The sequence below is a fragment of the Limanda limanda genome, chromosome 5, assembly GCF_963576545.1.
Source record: "Limanda limanda chromosome 5, fLimLim1.1, whole genome shotgun sequence".
Taxonomy (NCBI): Eukaryota; Metazoa; Chordata; class Actinopteri; order Pleuronectiformes; family Pleuronectidae; genus Limanda; species Limanda limanda.
This window is the reverse complement of record NC_083640.1, coordinates 857,738-878,260: the sequence shown is the minus strand read 5'-3', so window position 1 is coordinate 878,260 and position 20,523 is coordinate 857,738. Positions and strand designations below refer to the sequence as shown.

The following is a 20,523-nucleotide window of genomic DNA, read 5'->3' as shown; positions in this document are numbered from 1 at the left end:
AAAAGGTATTCAAGTTCTATATATTTTGTTGCAGTAGTGATTATTTTCATTTATTGTTGTTTATAATAAAATTAATTATTTAACTGTGTATAAATATCAGAACTCATTCACATTCCCTTGTTTGATAATAACATCTTAAAGCCTCTAGTCGGGACATTTCTTTACTCTGCAATATCGACATCGGCTCCAAAAATCCATATCGGGCTCTTTTAAAAAGTAGCAAGAACTACGAACAAATTAAAAACACATTACATGTGTGACTCTGGTACCTTTGGTCTCGACGGCCTCCATCAGTCTGCCCAGGAGGGGGGGCACTGTGTCGGGGGGGCCAAACTGCTCCGGGAGGTCGGGCAACACGAAGCCTGGAGAGAGAAAACTGTCAACTACAACTCCCAGGATGCATTTCACACACAAACATCCAATCAAAGAGGATAATTCTGTTGTTTAAGATCAAACTTCCTGAGTCTCGGGCCGACTTCACGCCAGCAACAGCCGCTGAGGCTCATGGGTAATGTAGTATTTAAAGCTTTCGCCAAAACTGACAGAAAAAACAACTAAAGCTGAAATAAACTATAAAAAAATCTCACAGAAACTAAACTTAAAGTCTGGATCTGTTAAGTGTTTTTTAATCTTTAACACAAGTCGCTGGTCATGTGATGCAAACAGGAAGTAGATTGTGTCCTCTGCAGTTGGTTGCTTAGTAACAGAAACACACACACACACACACAGTATTCTCTGGTAAAGGCTGGTGGCAGCAGCACACTGTTCAGTCAGCAACCACAACCCTGATTAAACACCAGCTGTGTGTGTGTGTGTGTGTGTGTGTGTGTGTGTGTGTGTGTGTGTGTGTGTAAACTCAAAGCTTTTAATGTCCACATGCTGTTCTGAGGTTGTGTTTAATGTGTTTTCCATCTCGTGGTTTCAGTTCAGGCTGCACATGAAGAATAAAGTGCATCTTACTTGACTCCATGTTTCTGTCCAATGAGAAACCTGAGGACGCTTCACTGGGGACAGTTTGTCCAACTGGAGACAAAACCACCATTTACTAAAAAGCTGATGTTTGAGTCGCTGGTTAATGTTTGTGTAAATCTCCAGGAATTGAGTTAAAGACTATGTAACACCAACAAAAGTGTCACCCCTGACAGTGTGTGTGTGAGTGTGAGTGTGTGTGTGTGTGTGTGTGTGTGTGTGAGTGTGTGAGTGTGTGAGTGTGTGTGTGTGTGTGTGTGTGTGTGTGTGTGTGTGTGTGTGTGTGTGTGTGTGTGTGAGAGCTCCTGACGAGGAAGCAGCTGAAGGAAATTGAAGTGTGAGTCACACTGAGCTGGTTTCAGGCTCAACATGAAGCTTAAATGGACAAAATGAAATCCATGTCTCTCTCTCCCTCTCTCTCTCTCTCTCCCTCCATTTTCCTTCATAAGTCCGAGGTCAGGCAGAAAGCCAGCAGGTCAAGTCAAGTATTTCAGACGCCCATCTCCCAATAACCAAAAAACTACCAACGATATACAACACCAGAGAAATGACATATGTGGATTTCACAAGCGTAAAGGAAGCTGCTTCTACGTTTGTCTAATTCCAGCGACCAAACGTCCAGCAGGGGGTCGGGGGAGTGGATCACAGAGACACAGGTGGAGGCGGAGCTTGACTCACCCTCAGACTCTGAGTCCGTCCTCAGCGACGCTGCAGATGGCGGTCTCTGTGGGCGGGGCTTCGGTGTGGGTGGGGACATCCTCTTTCTACCGAAAAACTCCACGTATGTACCTGGGAAGTCGCCTTTTTCCTAGAGGTCGAGGGAGAGACCAGTTAGAGACCGGGGGGGTTCACGATCAATCAACACAGTCGATAAAAACAATAACAATAACAGTTGCTGACGAATTGAATAGTCGATGATTCGTTGGTGACGTTATAGTGCGTGTTTTGTTCGTGCAGCTGAACTAAACGTTGTTTTACCGGCTGATGGAAGTAGCTGAGGAGTGAGACATCTCGCTCCCTTCCTATCTCTGAGAGCCGCGCATGTGCAATAGCGACTAAACTTAGACCAATGGCGGCGTCCGTAGCAACGACATCGCGAACCAGGAAGTCCAAAGTAAGGTTGAATTTCACCCTCAACACAGCCCGGAAAAAAACTACTATGTGTAAGACGACCTGTTCTCATGGATCAGGACACGAGGATCTGAGAGGAGACACGTTGGACATCGGAACCGAGACGATGTCCAACGTGTCTCGGGAAGATTAGCCTGTTAGCTAGCTTGCTATACGGAGTTGTACCTTGATACCTGTGTGCAGGATTCTAGAATCCATTACAGAGATATAGTTTGAATATAGACTTTTTTAACTTCTTTATAAGGAGTTTAAAAGCTGGTGTTATCCTGATGAACATCTGCCCTCACACGAGAACATGTCGAGATGCTAACTTCCTCAGTTTGAATGAACTGTGGTGGACATGGATCCTCACTTTGAAAACCACAGAATGCAGAAAGCACTTTGATTTTCCTTTTGTCAAAGGGAAAGTGTAGTTTGGTTTGTTGATGTTTTGATTGCTGCCCCTCCCCCTGTCCTTTTGTTTACAGAAAAAATGGAAACTTGATTTTTTATTGATTTGAAGTATCGGCTCTTTGCCTGTTCTTGGTTCACAGCTACATGTCTAACGAACTGAACAGAGCGGGATCGAACCTGAGTGGTCTCGTTGAAGCCCGGCAGCCATCCCATCTCAGAGGGCCGCTCCTCGGCTCCGTCTCTGCAGCCGAGGGCGAGCAGCGCCCCCTTGCTGACCAGCAGCATGTCGCCCACGTGCAGGTCGATGTCCTCCTCACGCTCCTTCTTGTAGTCGTACAGCGCTCGGTACTGAAAACCCTCCGAGCTCATCCTGCCGTCTGAGTGCGGATGGCTTTGGAAAAAATAACAAAACTAGCTCTGAATAAAAAAATATAAAAAAAAATAGCGTTTACTCTCAGCCTGAGGGAAACTAAAGCGATGGAAAATCTAGACTTTGTAAAAATGGTGTCATCAGCCGCGTGTGCGTCTCGTCTCCCCGGTCTCCATGTCTGCTAGAGTCCTGTCATCCCCCCCGGCCGAGCCACAGCCGCTCAGTCAACGCATCCTCGCCGTTCATGAACAGGAGTCTGAGCAGAGGTAGTGGCCACATCTGGCGAGGAGGCGGATCCACCTGCGAGACAAGAGGCAGGGCGGAGCTTTAACACGAGCAACAAACCAAACACATGAACTGAAAGCTGAACACTGGTTATCGGATCTGTGAGGACGGATGTTCACAGCCGGTCTGAACTGGAACCAGACCTGAGTCATGGTCTATCTGCCTGAGCGGATGGAAACAAATACACAGATGTTCTGATGGAAATGGATCCTTGCATTGGAAGTCTGTTCTCTACGGAGTTAAATACAGGATTTACAGATTAAACAGCAACTCAACATGAACCTGAGGGGCTGGTCAGTTCCGTGGAGCGCCAGGTCAACGCTGGGATCAGGAGACGCTGGTTTCCTGTCTCTGTACAAACCAGGTGATGTCATCACACCTCGGTTTCCTCCCTGGAGCTGCTGATCCACACTGAGACGCTTCTCAATTCATTCATTCATTCATGATGTGAATCCTCAGTGGGGTTTGTTTCAGATCACATTCAATTAAACTGTATTTGTTTAGATCCAAATCATAAAATACATGATCTCAAGACACTTTACATGGAAGGTCGAGACTTTAACACTGATAGACACTGGCTCTCATAACACATCACACATCTCATGCCATTTTTTCAAATGAACACATTTAATCCCGTTATTATTTTACTATATTATTTATCACTTGCATTAAATATCGTCTTCTTTTCAATTTTTAAAGTCAACATATATTTGTATGTTGACCGGAACGGATATGGATTGTTTAATCTGTTGAACTGAGCTGACATGGACACACACACACACACACACACACACACACACACACTTTCCTTTGGTTTACACTCCCACTACATCCACCCTTAATAAAGTGGTTTTGGAGAATGACTCTATTACACGTTCATATGACATGTTTATATTTATAATTTGAGTCCAAGACGACATGTTCAATTCTTTGTTCTTGAGCTGAAACAAACGATTATTTTCTATATCAACTGATCAGCTCATTTGAATTATTAATCGATCATGTGATCTGTTAAATGTGAAACGACTTCTGACAGCGTCGTTAATTTTCTTCATATGTTCGAACATCCAAGATTTGATAACTTATTCAATCCAGTTACATTTACTTTCTATAGATTGATAGATTTGTTCAAACCAGCAGCTTTTCACATTTATCTCAGAGGACAGATCAGAGAAAAGCAGTAAATCCAAAAATCTAACTAACTTCACAACTTTTGACATATTTTGAAATATGAATATAAGTATCAGTAGATTCAGACTTGTTGAGATTATGTGTTCGCTTCAGAACTCATCAGAAATAACTACAGAATAATAAACAGAGATAATGAGTTGAAGTTATAGAGCTGCTACTAACAATGATTAATTACCACTTAATCCATAATAACTTGGATTGGTCAATTAATTATAACAATAGATCGTCAGAATAAACAATATCGATAATTCAACATGTTGACAGAGCGACTTTAACAACGTAATTCAACAGAATCTAAAGGATTTCAGAATAAATGGACAAAGATGAAAACATGTGTGAAACTGAGACATGTTATGATCGACACTGATTTTCAAAAGGTTCAAACATTGACAAACACACAACGTGTCAAGTTTTAACTGGATTTGTTTTAAATGAACAGATATGAATATGACATTCGATCAGGGCTGGGGGGGGGGGGGGGTGAATGTGCGTTTCCGGGTCACGTCATCAAACAGAACCAGCGCCATCTCCACGTCCAACATGAAGTTTGGATCAGAATCATATGACAAATACATAAAGCCCAGAATCCTCCAGCGCTAGCTTAGCCTGTTAGCATGTAGCCTGTTAGCTCACCCTGTCCCGGTGAGTCAGCAGGAAACTGGACCAGCGCAGGAAACCAGCGGCGCCATCACGGGTCCACGAGCCCGCACCGCGTCCGGCTGCTCGCACGAACCGATCCTCGGGCGATTAATCGACGATCGATCGATTATCTGCGCGCAGAAGACTCGTGGGTCAGATGTGTGTTAGCGGCGAGAGGAGCTAGCGACTTCAGCCACACTTCCGCTGGCAACTGTCAAAATAAAACACCACTCGAAGTAACGGTCCACTTTTGACCTAAACAAGAATACTATTAAGACAACTATGTTTTTAATCTAATGTTTCCTCTATGTTGACATATTTTATTTTACAATGTTTATTATATAACAGCATAAACCAGTGCAATTGACAAGTTCCGGGTACCTTTCAAAATAAAAGCCCTATAAGGCGCTGTTAAATGAATGTGGATTCCACAGCAGCACAGACCACGTGACGCTCATTTCAGACGAAAACGTCATCGTCAAAGTGAAAATATTCAACTTTCACACGTTTTATTGTTTTTGCGTCGTTCAATCGAAGCGATAACGTGGATTTAAGAGATTAAACCGCCGGGGGGGCAGGGCACTGACGTCACATCCGCTAACCTACATTTCAATGCAGTACCATGGCAACAGAGTCTGAGTGTGGTTGTGTGTGTGTGTGTGATGGGGGTGTACTGTATTCATGCTGTCCTCAAACGAGCATCACTGTTGTAAAATGGCCGTGTGTGTGTGTGTGTGTCTGTGTGTGTGTGTGTCTGTGTGTGTGTCTGTGTGTGTCTGTGTCATGTGACTCCAGCTGCTGCTTTTCCAGAACAAACTGCACATCACACGCACCACTGTACAACCCCCCCCCCACCACCACCACCACAGGCGCTTCATTACAAATATCAAACCTTTATTTACAACAGAGCGTGACGACAGAGTTCCTGTTCTCCGGTGAATTCAAATACACAATCAGCTGGATTCCACGTGTCTGTGGTTTAATTCATTTTCGTTTTATTCATCAAGTAAAAATTCTCATAAAAACGTCAGTACAAGTTGTCCTGAGAACTCAGAGTCCGTCCCACGAAGACGTCTCAAAGCAGAAGAGAGACACACAGACAAAGACAAGAGTTAAAGAGTTAAAAAGAGTGGATCTTGTAGTAGAGTTCCTTCCCAGAGTAACCAGTAAACACCGGATGCAGGTTTCCCATCGATCAATCATCATCAAGCAAACATGGAGAAGAACCTCGGGCGCCACGTTAACATCGTGACTTTTACATTCACGTGTTTTCACTGTTAAAACCTGGCGTGTGCTGCTGGTTGTTCTACAAGCTGAAGACGTGTCCCCTCCGGTGGACGGACAGACGGATCGTCCCGGACAGCTGCAGCTCGTCCTTCAGGAGACGTCCCACCTGCTCGGAGCACAGCACGTCGCAGAACACCCAGAGCTCCGCCCGCTCCCTCTGGATGTTGGCGTTGCACGTCGGCAGCTCGCCACTCCGCACGCAGCGGCTCAGAGCCCGCCACACCTGCAGGGGGGGGGGCAAAGACGCAGGTTTAACAGATGAAGGAAAGAAAATCCGATTTATTATTCACTAGATAAAACTAAAGTTCACTTCCTGACGTTCAGCCACAGAAAATAAACCTAAACCTTTTTGTAGTTGGCAGAGGTGTAAAAAGTACTGAAATATTGTACTCAAGTAAAAGTACCTTTACTTTGATGAAATTTGACTTAAGTACAAGTAAAAGTACTCATCTAAAAATCTACTCAAATGTAAAAAGTAGTTCATTTCAAATGTACTTTAAGTAAAAGTTACTTAGTTACTCAGTAACGGATGTAATTTCCAATGTAGTGAAGTAAAATAGTCAAAATCTACTTAAGGAAAAGTTAAATTACCCATTTCAAAAACTACTCCAAAAATTACACAAGTACACAAAAAAACGACTCAATTACAGTAACGTGAGTAAATGTAATCCGTTACTTTACCCCTCTGGTCGTTGGAATGAAACTTTACACAAAACAGAAACAGGAGCGATACTTCTGATCGGCTTCATTAGTTATTCATCTACAGATTATTTGATCAAGAATAGTTTTTTCTGTCGTGTGAAAATCATCAAATCATCAAACAGAAGCAGAATCATCTTCAGTGAATTAAACTTGATGCTGAGTCGGTTCTACAGGTGATGAAGCTCAGGGTCATGGTCCCCTGAGGGAGACCCTCACCGGGACGCCAGGGGCACCAGAGAAGAAGCTGGGACAACAAGTGAGTGAGACGTCTGTTCTAGCGCCACCATGAGGCTGACAGGGGTCTGACTGACAAGCTTTACAAACAAAACAGAACCGTTCATCTGGCGCCATCCTCCAGTCCATGTGGAATGTGCAGAACTGGTTAGCGACCACACACGTGTCACCAGCCTCCGCCGGGCTGGGTGTTTACATCTGATCCATAAGCTGCTCAATATTTAATCATAGGATCAATAATTCACGCTCAGCTGCTGTAGATGATTCTATTCCTTGGTTCTGTGTTGTGCTGACCTGCTCGAGGTCCCGGCCCGACCCACAGTTCTCCCCTCGGATCACCCACTTGGCTCTCTGGCGGAGGTGGAGCCTGTGGACAGACACCATGTGGTCAAACGCTTTGGACAGCGAGTGGCGGCTCTGTGGAGAGACTCCTCGCCGTGTGAACACGCTCCAGGAGCGTTGCACCGCGGCGCCTGACACAGGGACGCCATGTCTGTCCCCCGGTGGCAGCTTCTGGGGCGACAGTCCGGCGACCCCTCTCTCTGGTTGGAGATGATTCGGAGTTTCTGAGAGGCAGAGGACGGCGTCTCCTCTCGGCGACTCTTCAGCTGGACTTCCTGTCGTCTCTGGAGTTGGGTGATTGTGTTGATCTTTAGAAACAAAGCCAGAGCACTGAGTCTTCTGTGGTTGGTTTCCTGTTGTGTGCCACGGCCTGCGGTCGGACCCCAGAGAACCAGCTGCGCAGGTGATGACAGGAGGGGGCTTGGCCGGTCTGATGGGGGGCCGGGGGTCCGAGGGGTCCGAGGGGAACCAGGGCCTGAAGAGCGGAGGAGGCCGACAGGGGAAACTCTCCAGAAGCTTCTCTGTCCTCTGGAGCAGAGAGCTGAGCTCCTCCACGGATCCAGACTGATAGTGAAGAACCACATCCTCCATCCAGGCAGTCAGAGGACAGACTGAAGCCCGGTCTTCATCTTCATCTTCATCTTCATCTAAATCATCATCTTCATCCTCATCCTCATCCTCATGGTATCAGCTCTGACGTGCAGCCGTTAAACTGTGGAGGAGGAAACACATTAATTTTCAGATACAACATATCTATAATTTCAACAATCACATTTCATTTATAGATGTCATCATCTTTATATACAGTCACTGATTGTTTTTATATACAGTCACTGATGGACTTCATATACAGTCAAATCAAACAATGTGGAGAGTTTAGAGATGATATAATGACTTGTGATATAAAAGCCATATAATAAAATAAAATCCACAGCAGGTTTCAGCCTCTGTTCCAGTTTAATTCGAGTCAGAAGCAGTGAAATGAAACATGATCTCCAGGGTCCTCTCTCACAGGGAAGCTAATGTTTGTAGCTTCTGGAGCTAGTTAGCTGAGGAGCTAGTTAGCTGAGGAGCTACACACAGCTAACAAACAGACGAGATGTGGTTTCCGGTCAGAGACAGAACTCAGGATCTCAACTGGAATTAAACATCAAAAACACGAACCTGAGACCCGAGGTCCGCCGGGTCGTTAGCCTGCAGCTAGCTTACAGTTAGCCTGCAGTTAGCTTACAGTTAGCCTTCAGTTAGCTTACAGTTAGCCTTCAGTTAGCTTACAGTTAGCCTGCTAGGCGGCTAACACGGAAGCGGTTTGTTGTTCACCAAATCCCGGAAGCTCTCGCGATAGTTCAGGTAACATGTGAGACCTGTTCAAAAACTTCATATTTCTGCTCCTAGTTTCCATACATTCATCATATATATATATATATATATATATATTTATATATTTAAAGAAAGTCCGAATAAATAAATGTGACCAACAGTATTTTACAATCCTTATAAAGACAGGGTTAGGGTTACACACGTGACTGATTATTACTGATTGTAATGTACTGTTGGTCACATTTATTTATTCAGACTTTCTTTCTTGGGTCTGTAAGAATAAATCAAGCGCAGGATTACTTTAAAGCTTATTCTGAAGTTTTCTGAACTGATGAAGTTTGTCCATACTTCCATTTTTGCGATTGTTGAGTTTTATCAAGAATAAAATTCTCTGAAAAATGTCAAACACACGTTTCTTCTCTGTTTTGTTGTCGGTGCTAAATATTAAAATATATAACTATATAACAGAGACAATCGTCCTTGAATTAACTCATTGGCTGATTCAACCCTGTTCGTCGTGTCCTCCATTTTGTTCAACAGCCACTGGCTCTGATGGCTGGTGTCAAACAGCACCACCTTGTGGACACGTGTGGGACAAGCTTCACTTTTAGCAACAGGCCTGAAGAACAGTGAACAAGTTACAGGAAGTTCTGTTTTCACATAAGATTCGTTTCCAGTTTGAATGTTTGTTCCAGGATGAAACCAGTTGCTGAAACTTGAGGGATTCCAGCCTCAGGTTTTTATTTGAGTGAGCGATGAAACAGAAACTCAGCGAACTGTCATTACACAGGTAAAATGTTTATAATATATGTGCATGATGCAAAGTAAAACATTTAACTTATTTAAATACCTTCTGAAGGCTTCAAATGTACAAAACTAACATCTGTTCCAAAATCCACATTGATTTGAGACCTGACGTCTGCACAAGTTCCTGAAATGTTCTGGAACTTTTCCTGTTGAGTCTGGTCCATCTGCTGCTTCTTCTTCTCAGGTTTGTTTCTGGAAACATCTCAAAACCTGAAGAAACGACACTGACGCAGCTCAGTAGTTTGTCAATAGGACATTTTATTTCATACGTCTGTTGTCTTTATTCAAATTACAGTAATATACTTGCTGAGATGACGACCGGCTGCAGCCTGGACAGCTAAAACTCACAGCTGTACTACTTGAAGCAAACTTGTCTTTTTCTCTCCACCTTTTTTAAAATGATCTCGCAACAGAAAGAAGCACAAACTGTTGATGCCATGTGATGTGATGAGGTGAGGGCGGGGCTAAAGAAAAGCAACAGAAACAAACAGAAGAACAAACAGAAAAGAAAAGAAGCCTGCGCGTTGTGGTAGAAGGATCAGAATATGGCACATTTGGTCCACGTTGGTAGTTTTATTATCTCGTTTTCAAACATGTAAGAAACAAAAGAAGAAAGTAGATTGAACGTGTTGTTTCTAATGACAGCATACTGAAGACACGACTGTAGAGGGCGCCGCTCGTTACGTTTCTCTCTGTTAAAACCTGGATTCGTCAGCCAATCGTTTGTTTCTACTCTCCCTGGTACAGTATCATCATTAATATCTTTCCATCCAAAATGAGGGGGTGGGGGGGAGGGGGTGGAGCTTTGTGGATGATTGACAGGGACGGCTTTGGACATTCACAGGAAGTAGTCAGGAGTGCGTCTGGTCACGTGGGGCTCGCCACGACGGGGGGCGGGGTCAAACTGAAGGCTGAGGAGGCAGAGAGGGTTCAGTTATTGATGAGGTCACAGATTGATCAAAGTTTGGGATTAACACGTGGTCACGAACGTTACTTACAAAGAGTATTTCAGAGTGTCATCCAGCTCCATGATGGCCGCCTGGTTTCCACAGCGGTAGCAGTAGTTGGGAGCACTGAAGATGGTCACCACGTTCTTATCGTGACCCCAGTTGTAGCCCTGTCACAAACAAACCACTTGAATTAACGTCCTGTGGTTGTTTGTCTCCACAAACATGTGCAGAGGTCACTGTGACCTTTGACCTCTGAAATATAATCCATTCATCTTTGAGTTCAAGTGAAAACTGGTGAAAAGGTTAAGAAATCTCCTGAATACAGACTTGAGATATCAGCTGAGTCTCAACCCGTCAATCATTCCCAGGTTGGGATTAATAAAGCACCAAATATCCATCATCCATCATCCATCATCTATCATCCATCATCCATCATCCATCATCCATCATCTATCATCCATCATCCATCATCCATAACCCATAACCCATAACCCATAACCCCCGTCTGTTTCCAGAGGGTCTGACGCTGTGTGTTTCCCTTCAGGTGTAAAGATTCTCTCCGGCTCTGCAGCTGAATCTCCTCTGACAGAATCCGGACCCGGAGTGAAGCTTCTCCAGAAATAGCGACGGAGCAGAACTTCCCCCTCGTGCCTCCATCATGTTACCATGGAGACACTGATTTTTCTGGGTCCTTCAGTCCACTTGTGCCTGAGCGTCTGTTCCGACTTCACTAAAACACACTGAGCCTCACGCTTCAGATACGAGTGCGTTTCCATCTGTTCTCGACTGCGTCCAGAGAAAAGCTTCTCAGGTCATTTGTCATTTGTACATTAAGTCTCAAAGACGACAAATTCTCCGACTGTAGCTTCGTCACAACTGGGCATTTACCAAAAATGTTTAAAAAAGAAAACATGAGTTTGAGTCGTGTGTAACAAATCTCAAAGGACCTGAAGGTAAATTCCATCTTCAGTTCATTTTATAAGAAATTAATTAATTCAAAAGTTGCTGTAACGATACAAACAGCTTTGTCCTGCGTGTGAAGCACAAAGTCACATCTGGAGAAAAGTTCATTTAATATCAGTTTGCTTCTCAATCTTCTCAATTTCACCATTTGGTTTGTTTTATTGAGTTTGGTCAGACGGTCTCTGAGCAGTTAGCCCAGTGTGTGTGTGTGTGTGTGTGTGTGTGTGTGTGTTACCTCCATGACCAGCTGATGGGCACGGGACACCAGGGTGAGGCCGTTGGCGTGGTTGAAGGTTTCAGAGATGTCCTGTCCAAAGGTGTAGCCGGCCCCTCGGGGGGAGATGCCCCACCCACCGCGGTCGTCGGGGTCCGACCACAGCAGGTCACACATCGGACCCTGAGGGAGGAGCCAGCAGAGGAAAGACGGGTCAGACGGTGGCACGTGTTCACAGACGGTTATTGACAGATTGTTCATACTCGTCCGAACTAATCAGTTGACAAATGATGAACGTGTGCGGCTCGTGTGTTGTGTGTGCAGCTCGTGTGTGTGTGTGTGTGTGTGAGCAGCTCGTGTGTGTGTGTGTGTGTGTGAGCAGCTCGTGTGTGTGTGAGCAGCTTGTGTGTGTGTGTGTTGTGTTGACGTGATGCAGCGGGTGTCAGTGAACCAGTAGAACCGAGCAGTGAAACCACAGTTTCCTCTATGATCCTCAGCTGCTCTGTGATCAGACTGAACATCGAACATGAAACGAGGTCATCGACACCGATGGCCACTTCCGACGAGGTGCATTCAGGGGCCGTTGGAAAAGCTAACGTCCGCTAGCTCCGCCACTTCCTGTGGACTTTATGAATTTAACATTTGCACAGTGATTTAAGGAGATTTCAAAGTATCGAGATATATATTGTGTATCGCCATATTTGTTTGAGGCCATATTTCCCAGCCCTACTGTGCTGCCACTGGGAAGTGTTGTTTTTAGAGCAGCGAAGAAGAGGAAGTGATTTCCTGTAGAGAACCGTTAGCAAGAGCTAGCTCACATGTCAGATATATGAAGTTTAAGTAAGACTGCGTCATGCAGCGTATGAATCCCTCAGTTTGGAGAGGAGAAACTAACGATCTCGAAGCATTTGAGGAGACGAAGGACGAACTGCAGCCGTTAACAAACGTGTTTGTAAATGAAATGATATCAGATTGATTCTCTATCAGGAAGAGAAAATGGTATCAGATCATCTCTAGTCTTTTTACAATTGTATTTGTTATATACGTTTAAAAATATACATCCTGTTTCTATTTAAGTCTGTTTGGACGTGAACCAGCCGGCCGGTGATCAGCAGCAGACGGTCTATATGGCTCCACATATGCACTTGATATAATATTTGGTAACTAGGATAAAAAGGCACAAGAACAAAACATAAACCCAGTGATGTTCAACGCTGAAGGTCTTTAACGTGCGTGTGGATTATTCAGATGCTGAAAACAGTCTCCAACAAACGCACGATAACAAAACTCAGTTTCCTGTTTGAGCAGGAAGCAGAGGCTCGGAGTGTGTACCTCATGTGGGACTTCCTGCAGGCGGTCCAGAGCTCGTATGTGATCCAGAGTGTCTATGGACGGAGACAAACCTCCGTGGAGACAGAAGATCTGAAACAAAATCACAAGAAATCAACATTCATCTGCTGGCGTTTTCTTTCATCGTCCAGTCGTCTGCGTCTCAGACGAGATTTCATCAAGATCGTTACTCAGATTCAGGATGTAGCATTCAGCCGTGACCTCACACCGTGGAACCTCCTGTCTGAGAGGAAATACATGGCAATACAGAAACAAGCTGAAGTCATGATTACCTGTCCATCGACCAGCGCAGTGAGCGGCAGGTAGTCGAACAGGTCGGTGAAGTACTTCCACACGTTAGCGTTGCCGTACTTCCTCAGACACTCATCGTAGAAGCCGTAGACCTGCGTGATCTGCCGCGACTCGTGGTTCCCTCGCAGGATGGTGATTCGCTCCTGGAAACGAACCTTCATGACGACACAGGAGGAAAGAAAACAATACAAATCAGGAACGACAAATTATTTACATTTTGACCAGAAACAGACGATTAAAAAAGCCCAAACCCATTAATTAGGTTTAATATTATTACCATTGATCTGGTGCTGATGCTGTATTTTATTGGGTTAATTTATTTATTTAGTATTTTATACATTAGTATATATAAAATATATATGTACACTTTTAAAAACACACTGCTGCTGTTACTTCACTGTGCCGGAGCTAGGAACCTTTGGAGGAACTCTACGTTTCCACAGGGACACGGATCTACTTTAACTTCCAGGAGTTTAGTTCTGAACATTTGATTGGTTGAATCCTCCAGTTTCTAATCTCAGCAACCAAACAAAGCACTAAGTGAAACCTCATTTAGCTGAAATAGAAACTTCCGATAACTACGAGGGGACATTCGGGTTCAGTATCTTGCCCGAGGACACTTCTGCATGCAGATGGAGAAGGACAGGGATCGAACCGCCGACCTTCTGGAGGGAGGTCGACCGCCCTGCTCCTCGTCCACAGCTGCCTCTACTCACTGTTTCATCAACTCTGGACCCGGAACTAAACTCAACTGGATTTTTATTTACAAGAACGATGACAAGTCAAACACTGAGGCCGGAACATTCCTCAGCAGTGATTTAATGGGACAAATTGAATGGAACAACTTTATTGATCTGTAAGGATCATAATAAAAGACAAAATACATAAGTGTATCTGTGTATGGGAGGATTATCAGCTTCCTGCTCCTCTGTACTGTCAGCTGACAGATTGCTGCGCTGGGTTTTAACGACACGTTTATGAAGCAATAAAACGTAAGAAGAACTTTACAGGAGTTGAATTCTGAAGCCGACTTTACTCCGTCTGAGCAAATTCAATTTGGATTATTTTCAGATACACAGATGCAGGTTCAGCGTCCTGCTGATCGGCTCGGTCTTGATAAAACAAAATGTCCATCGAGAGCAGGAACCCACTGAGAACCAACATCTGAACGTGCTGCTGCAATATTCTAAATTCAGAAATAAGACCAGCAGCAGTTTGTCCTGTGACGACCGGAGCTTCAGGCTTCATCCCCACTGGTTCCTTTATCTCTAAAACTGAAAAGAACCCACGTACACATGACGGGTTCAGCCCTTCATCAGTAAAGATCTGTTCACACTCTTTAAATAAATGGCTAAATGCAGTTTTGGGGAATGTGGGTGAACCTGCAAAAACAAGGGCGGTTTCCCTCGCTGCTGATGTCTGTGCTATAATCTGTAGGTCTGTACATTTATGTTTAGAGTTATTAATATTGATTGATTTGTATAATAACAACAGTGTTGTTTTGGGTTGTTACGCCCGATCACTCGACTGTTGGTTGAGATCCGAGCAGCACAAACAGTTTCTAGTTCAGAGAGCAACACGATCACTGACACAAAAAGGAAGGAGAGAAAAAACGAAACTGTATAATACAGAGACGCCCTGAAAGCATCATCCACTGGGGGGGCGGGGCTTACCTTTAACGTGACGAGCAGCGTGACCGTCTCCACGGAGTAGTAGCCTCTATCCACGTAGTCTCCCATGAACAGGTAGTTGGTGTCGGGAGACTTGCCTCCGATCTTAAACAGCTCCATCAGGTCGTGGAACTGACCGTGGACATCGCCACACACCGTCACCGGGCATCGCACCTGGGGGGGGGGGGGGGGGGGGGGCATCGTTAGTGATCACACTTAACACCGACCTGTTCACCGTTTCTCCGGAGATGAAGCTTCTGGTGAAGGAAAACTCTTCTGAGCTCAAAGGTCCCCGTACTCCGTTTCTCCAAAGCTACTTCGGACTGATCCGTATTTCTGACTGTTTCCGTTTCACAAGGTTCAGTCTTTTCTTTTATAAATTACTTGAAGGAGACAAAGGCCCCGTTTATTTTGTATGTTCAAATATTTGATAGAAAGGAGGCTGGTTAAGTGAATGGGATTAATAGTTTTGTTTTTTCGAGGAATTCCATGGTATCTGGACATGGATATTTCAGTTAGATGCAGGGTTCATACACATTTTGACCAATGGATTTCCATGACTTTTCAATAACTTTAAACCAAATTTCCATGACTGAACGTGTTGTGAAATCTCGGTGTCTGCGCGAAAAAGTTCCAAAATGTAGTATTCAAACTAACATTGAAAATTCCAAAGCAGACAGTATACCTTAAATGACACAAACCCAAGTATGAATATGAATATGAATTATTTAAAACTCAGCGTAAATGAACTAGGGATGGGCATTCTATTAAAATTGTCTTAATCGATCGATTTTCGAAAAACACATTTTAAAATTCCGTGACTTTTCCAGGTTTTCCATGACCGTACGAACCCTGTAGATGGTATTTAGAAGTGTCTTTGTGTGAGTGTGTGTGTCTTTGTGTACACTTGAGGCTCACGCAGCTTTCAGTGTGAACAAGTTGTGTTATTGTTCAGACAGCGGAGGCTCTCAACACTCAACAGGAGCAGTGAGATTCAGAGGAACTTTCACCAGGAGAAATAAATGTTCTAGTTTATTTTCTGCTGTTGTTGTTTCTCTGCTGGTGAACGAGTTTGTGCTTCTTTTGTTGTTTCGGCAAATTAATTCCTATAAAACTATATTTTATATATTTTATCAGGTTTCCATTTCTCTGTGGTTCGTGTGTGAATCTCACCTCCTGCACGTTGGACTCCTTGGTCAGGATCTCCTTGGCCTGCAGAGAAGACACACACACACACACACACACACACACACACACACATTCATTACTAGATGATCTTTTTAAAACTTTTATGTAAAACTAAAGTGAGAAGTCGTGAGGTCGAATAAAACTCTTCAAACACACGCAAAGCAAAAAACCTCATAAATATAAAATGATCTTGTATTCAGGTTATGATGAGTGAGTCACTTCGTCACATTCCAGTTAATCAGAAGAATCATCTGAAACTGCTACGGCTGCATCAGTGGAAGAAACTCAAACTTGATTAGATATTTTTTTAATTTACTAAATAAGAAATACGACTTTTTTAAGTTTCGGCCTCTGGGAAAAATCCATCAACGCTCGTTCAAACCACGCGTCGCATTAATTTAATTTATTAAAAGGCTTCAATAGGCGACTGCAAATTCCAAATCTGCTTCTGTTCCAACACGTTTTATCGTTGGTTGATTATTCACTCGAGATTCTTTTTTTTTTAATCCTTGAAATTTAATTTTAAATGTGACGTCTTCAAATGATTTTTTTGTCTTAAACAAGGAGAATATGATGCAAATTTTTCTGTTGATCAGCTCGTGGAGAAACAAACAAACTTAAATCAAACATATCAAGTTGTAGATGAATCTCTTCACGCTGAACTTTAAAGTCCTGAACTTACGACTCAGGACAAGTATTGAGCATCAATATTGAACCATATCAACTAATTCATATTTCTTCAGAGACAATAAGTCACTTGCAGGTAAAGCGGAAACAATAATCATGAATAATCTTCTCCAACGAATCGCTTGTTGAGTCAATGATTGACTCAACAATGTTCTCATTGTCCAACAAATACAGTTCATTCTGAATAAGACCAGTTTTGTTATGGACAGAAATTATATAAAAATGATTATCGATAATTAACACTTTACATTTCAATGTTATTCTTGTTAAGTGAAGAGACTTTGTGTTTTTAAACTTGATGAGCAGAGAATGATAAACACTTAACAAACAGGAAAACCTATGTAGGAGGTGTAACACTAATGTGCGTTATACGTCCTCCCTGAGTGTACACAATGCATGCTACATACATGCATACAGACACACACACACACACACACACACACACACACACACACACACACACTAACATACATGTCCAGCCATGTTAGACTACACAAATCTCAGATGACTTGGAACCATGTGTTTGCTGCATCCGGACTCATCTGATTTCACATGATTTGACTTTTGTCCATCATGAAGGTCCAGTGTTGTGTGTCCCAGTCGGTTGTGTGGTGTGTCGGTTGTGTGATGTGTCGGTGCAGGATCAGTGTTGTGTGTCCCAGTCGGTTGTGTGGTGTGTCGGTGCAAGTCCAGTGTTGTGTGTCCCAGTAGGTTGTGTGGTGTGTCGGTGCAGGTCCAGTGTTGTGTGTCCAAGTCGGTTGTGTGGTGTGTCGGTGCAGGTCCAGTGTTGTGTGTCCCAGTCGGTTGTGTGGTGTGTCGGTGCAGGTCCAGTGTTGTGTGTCCCAGTCGGCTGTGTGGTGTGTCGGTTGTGTGGTGTGTCGGTGCAGGTCCAGTGTTGTGTGTCCCAGTCGGTTGTGTGGTGTGTCGGTTGTGTGATGTGTTGGTGCAGGATCAGTGTTGTGTGTCCCAGTCGGTTGTGTGGTGTGTCGGTTGTGTGATGTGTCGGTGCAGGATCAGTGTTGTGTGTCCCAGTCGGTTGTGTGATGTGTCGGTTGTGTGATGTGTCGGTGCAGGTCCAGTGTTGTGTGTCCCAGTCGGTTGTGTGTAGTGTCGGTTGTGTGTCCCAGTCGGTTGTGTGTTGTGTCGGTTGTGTGTTGTGTCGGTTGTGTGTTGTGTCGGTTGTGTGTCAGTGTTGTGATCACATCCCTTCCGGACCGGCTGGTTTCCCGGTGCAACCCGAGGTGAAACGCCTGGAACCGGAGACTCGACGCGTCCGTTCCCGGTGAAAGCGACGAGGCGCGAACCATCACATCCACTTATTAATGAGTTTTGTACATAAAACACACAAATATGAATAAAGCCGCAGATTCAAACACTAGCCCGGTCCTGCGATGATCCTGGTTCATCAACGAGCAGTAAAATGGGCTCTGGCTACTTGCTGGTAATCATGCAAAGGAGGCGAGTTTTCGGCCTCTCGGAGACGACGGCCGGCGGATAACCCGTCTCCCCCGGACCGGTACCGGGGCTCGGCCAGAGCCTTGAGCCGGATTCTCGGGTGGGAACATGGATGTGGATCTGGCTCTGCCCGCGGGCCTGTGGATCACAGAGCCGCAGGATGACCGATCGAAAACAGGGCGAAAAGAGCCGCCTTGCCGTAACCTCGTTCCAGGAATTAGTCGGAGCCGCTTTCGCAATCCAGGCCCCGCTGAGAGCGAGGCCGGCCGACACGCACCGAACCCCGGGGAGGAACTCACCTTCTCGCAGAGCGTCCGGACCTGGTTTTCCGAGAGCTGCTTGCACTCGTTGAGCTGTTCGATCCACTGGTCGAGTTCTTTAGTGAAAGATTTGTCTTCCATGACAGCTGCTAGGCTAGCTGTGTTAGCTACCTGGAAAAAAACAGACTGGCCTGTGGCGCTAGCTGCTTTAGCCCTTAGCTCGTCGTATTGTTCACCCGATCGAGTCCCGCCAAACCGGCTGGAAAATCAACAAGACCGAAACCTAACGAGCCCTTCAGTCAGCTGCTGTCATGATAAACGAGCGAAGTCGATTAACCGACGTTAGAACAGAGCCTGTGTGAACCGGGGCGGGAGGAGAGGTCGAGAGTCCCCGGAGCGGAGCGAGCAGCAGCGGGTAGCCGAGCACTGAGGGAGCTAGCTACCACAACATCCGGGGCTTTCAGCGGCGCTCAGCCAGCGCACCAGCGACAACATGTGGACAGACAGAGGACTGCAGGGCGGTGTGCAGGAGCGGGGATGACCACAGGAGACTGTAGAGGACACATGATGAACTGTAGAGGACACATGATGAACTGTAGAGGACACATGATGACCTGTAGAGGACACATGATGAACTGTAGAGGACACATGATGAACTGTAGAGGACACATGATGAACTGTAGAGGACACATGATGACCTGTAGAGGACACATAATGAACTGTAGAGGACACATGATGACCTGTGGAAGACACATGATGACCTGTAGAGGACACATGATGACCTGTGGAAGACACATGATGACCTGTAGAGGACACATGATGAACCGTAGAGGACACATGATGACCTGTAGAAGACACATGATGAACTGTAGAGGACACATGATGAACCCTAGAGGACACATGATGACCTGTAGAAGACACATGATGAACTGTAGAGGACACATGATGAACCCTAGAGGACACATGATGACCTGTAGAAGACACATGATGAACTGTAGAAGACACATGATGAACTGTAGAAGACACACGATGAACTGTAGAGGACACATGATGACCTGTAGAGGACACATGATGAACTCTAGAGGACACATGATGAGCTGTAGAGGACACATGATGACCTGTAGAGGACACATGATGAACTCTAGAGGACACATGATGAACTGTAGAGGACACATGATGACCTGTAGAGGACACATGATGAACTGTAGAGGACACATGATGAACTGTAGAGGACACATGATGAACTGTAGAAGACACATGATGACCTTTTTTTATAAAAAAAATAAATAATTGTATTTTCTTTTTGGAATGCATTTCGCGACCCCGCCTCTGTGTCTCGCGACCCCCACTTTGGAAACCCCTGCTGTAGAGGACACAGGATGAACTGTAGAGGACACATTATGACCTGTAGAGGACACATGATGAACTGTAGAGGACACATGATGAACTGTAGATGACACATAATCACCTGTAGAGGACACATGATGACCTGTGGAAGACACATGATGAACTGTAAAGGACACATGATGAACCGTAGAGGACACATGATGAACCCTAGAGGACACATGATGACCTGTAGAGGACACATGATGATCCCTGGAGGACACATGATGAACTGTAGAGGACACATGATGATCCCTAGAGGACACATCATGATCTGTAGAGGACACATGATGACCTGTAGAGGACACATGATGACCTGTAGAGGACACATGATGAACTGTAGAGGACACATGATGACCTGTAGAGGACACATGATGACCTGTAGAGGACACATGATGAACTGTAGAGGACACATAATGAACTGTAGAGGACACATGATGAC

The 20,523-nt window shown here is 44.7% G+C and overlaps 3 protein-coding genes across 4 annotated transcripts in view; all 3 read right to left on the bottom strand.

Annotated features, from left to right (window-relative positions):
- The window catches only part of LOC133001407 (phosphatidylinositol 3-kinase regulatory subunit alpha-like), a 37,914-nt gene extending 32,747 nt beyond the window's left edge, over positions 1-5,167 (bottom strand). For both annotated transcript variants that reach the window (XM_061070975.1, XM_061070974.1), the window contains exons 1-4: positions 4,973-5,167; positions 2,671-3,163; positions 1,648-1,777; positions 270-362 (exon numbers count right to left, since the gene is read on the bottom strand). In XM_061070975.1, the coding sequence (XP_060926958.1) occupies positions 270-362; positions 1,648-1,777; positions 2,671-2,862 (415 nt within the window). In that variant the 5' untranslated portion in view covers positions 2,863-3,163; positions 4,973-5,167. The remainder of the gene's footprint in view (positions 1-269; positions 363-1,647; positions 1,778-2,670; positions 3,164-4,972) is intronic.
- Positions 5,168-5,951: 784 nt separating this feature from the next.
- zgc:101664 (uncharacterized protein LOC450064 homolog) lies at positions 5,952-8,812 on the bottom strand. Its single transcript, XM_061071627.1, has 3 exons — positions 8,708-8,812; positions 7,496-8,255; positions 5,952-6,488 (listed from the first exon to the last, which is right to left on the bottom strand). Exons 2-3 carry the CDS (start codon positions 8,132-8,134, stop codon positions 6,285-6,287), a joined length of 843 nt encoding a protein of 280 aa, XP_060927610.1. The 5' UTR covers positions 8,135-8,255; positions 8,708-8,812; the 3' UTR covers positions 5,952-6,284.
- Positions 8,813-9,908: 1,096 nt separating this feature from the next.
- Positions 9,909-19,135, bottom strand: LOC133001578 (serine/threonine-protein phosphatase 2A catalytic subunit beta isoform). Its single transcript, XM_061071185.1, has 8 exons — positions 18,738-19,135; positions 16,282-16,320; positions 15,112-15,282; positions 13,420-13,593; positions 13,130-13,219; positions 11,819-11,980; positions 10,669-10,787; positions 9,909-10,581 (listed from the first exon to the last, which is right to left on the bottom strand). Exons 1-8 carry the CDS (start codon positions 18,837-18,839, stop codon positions 10,509-10,511), a joined length of 930 nt encoding a protein of 309 aa, XP_060927168.1. The 5' UTR covers positions 18,840-19,135; the 3' UTR covers positions 9,909-10,508.
- Positions 19,136-20,523: the final 1,388 nt, after the last annotated feature.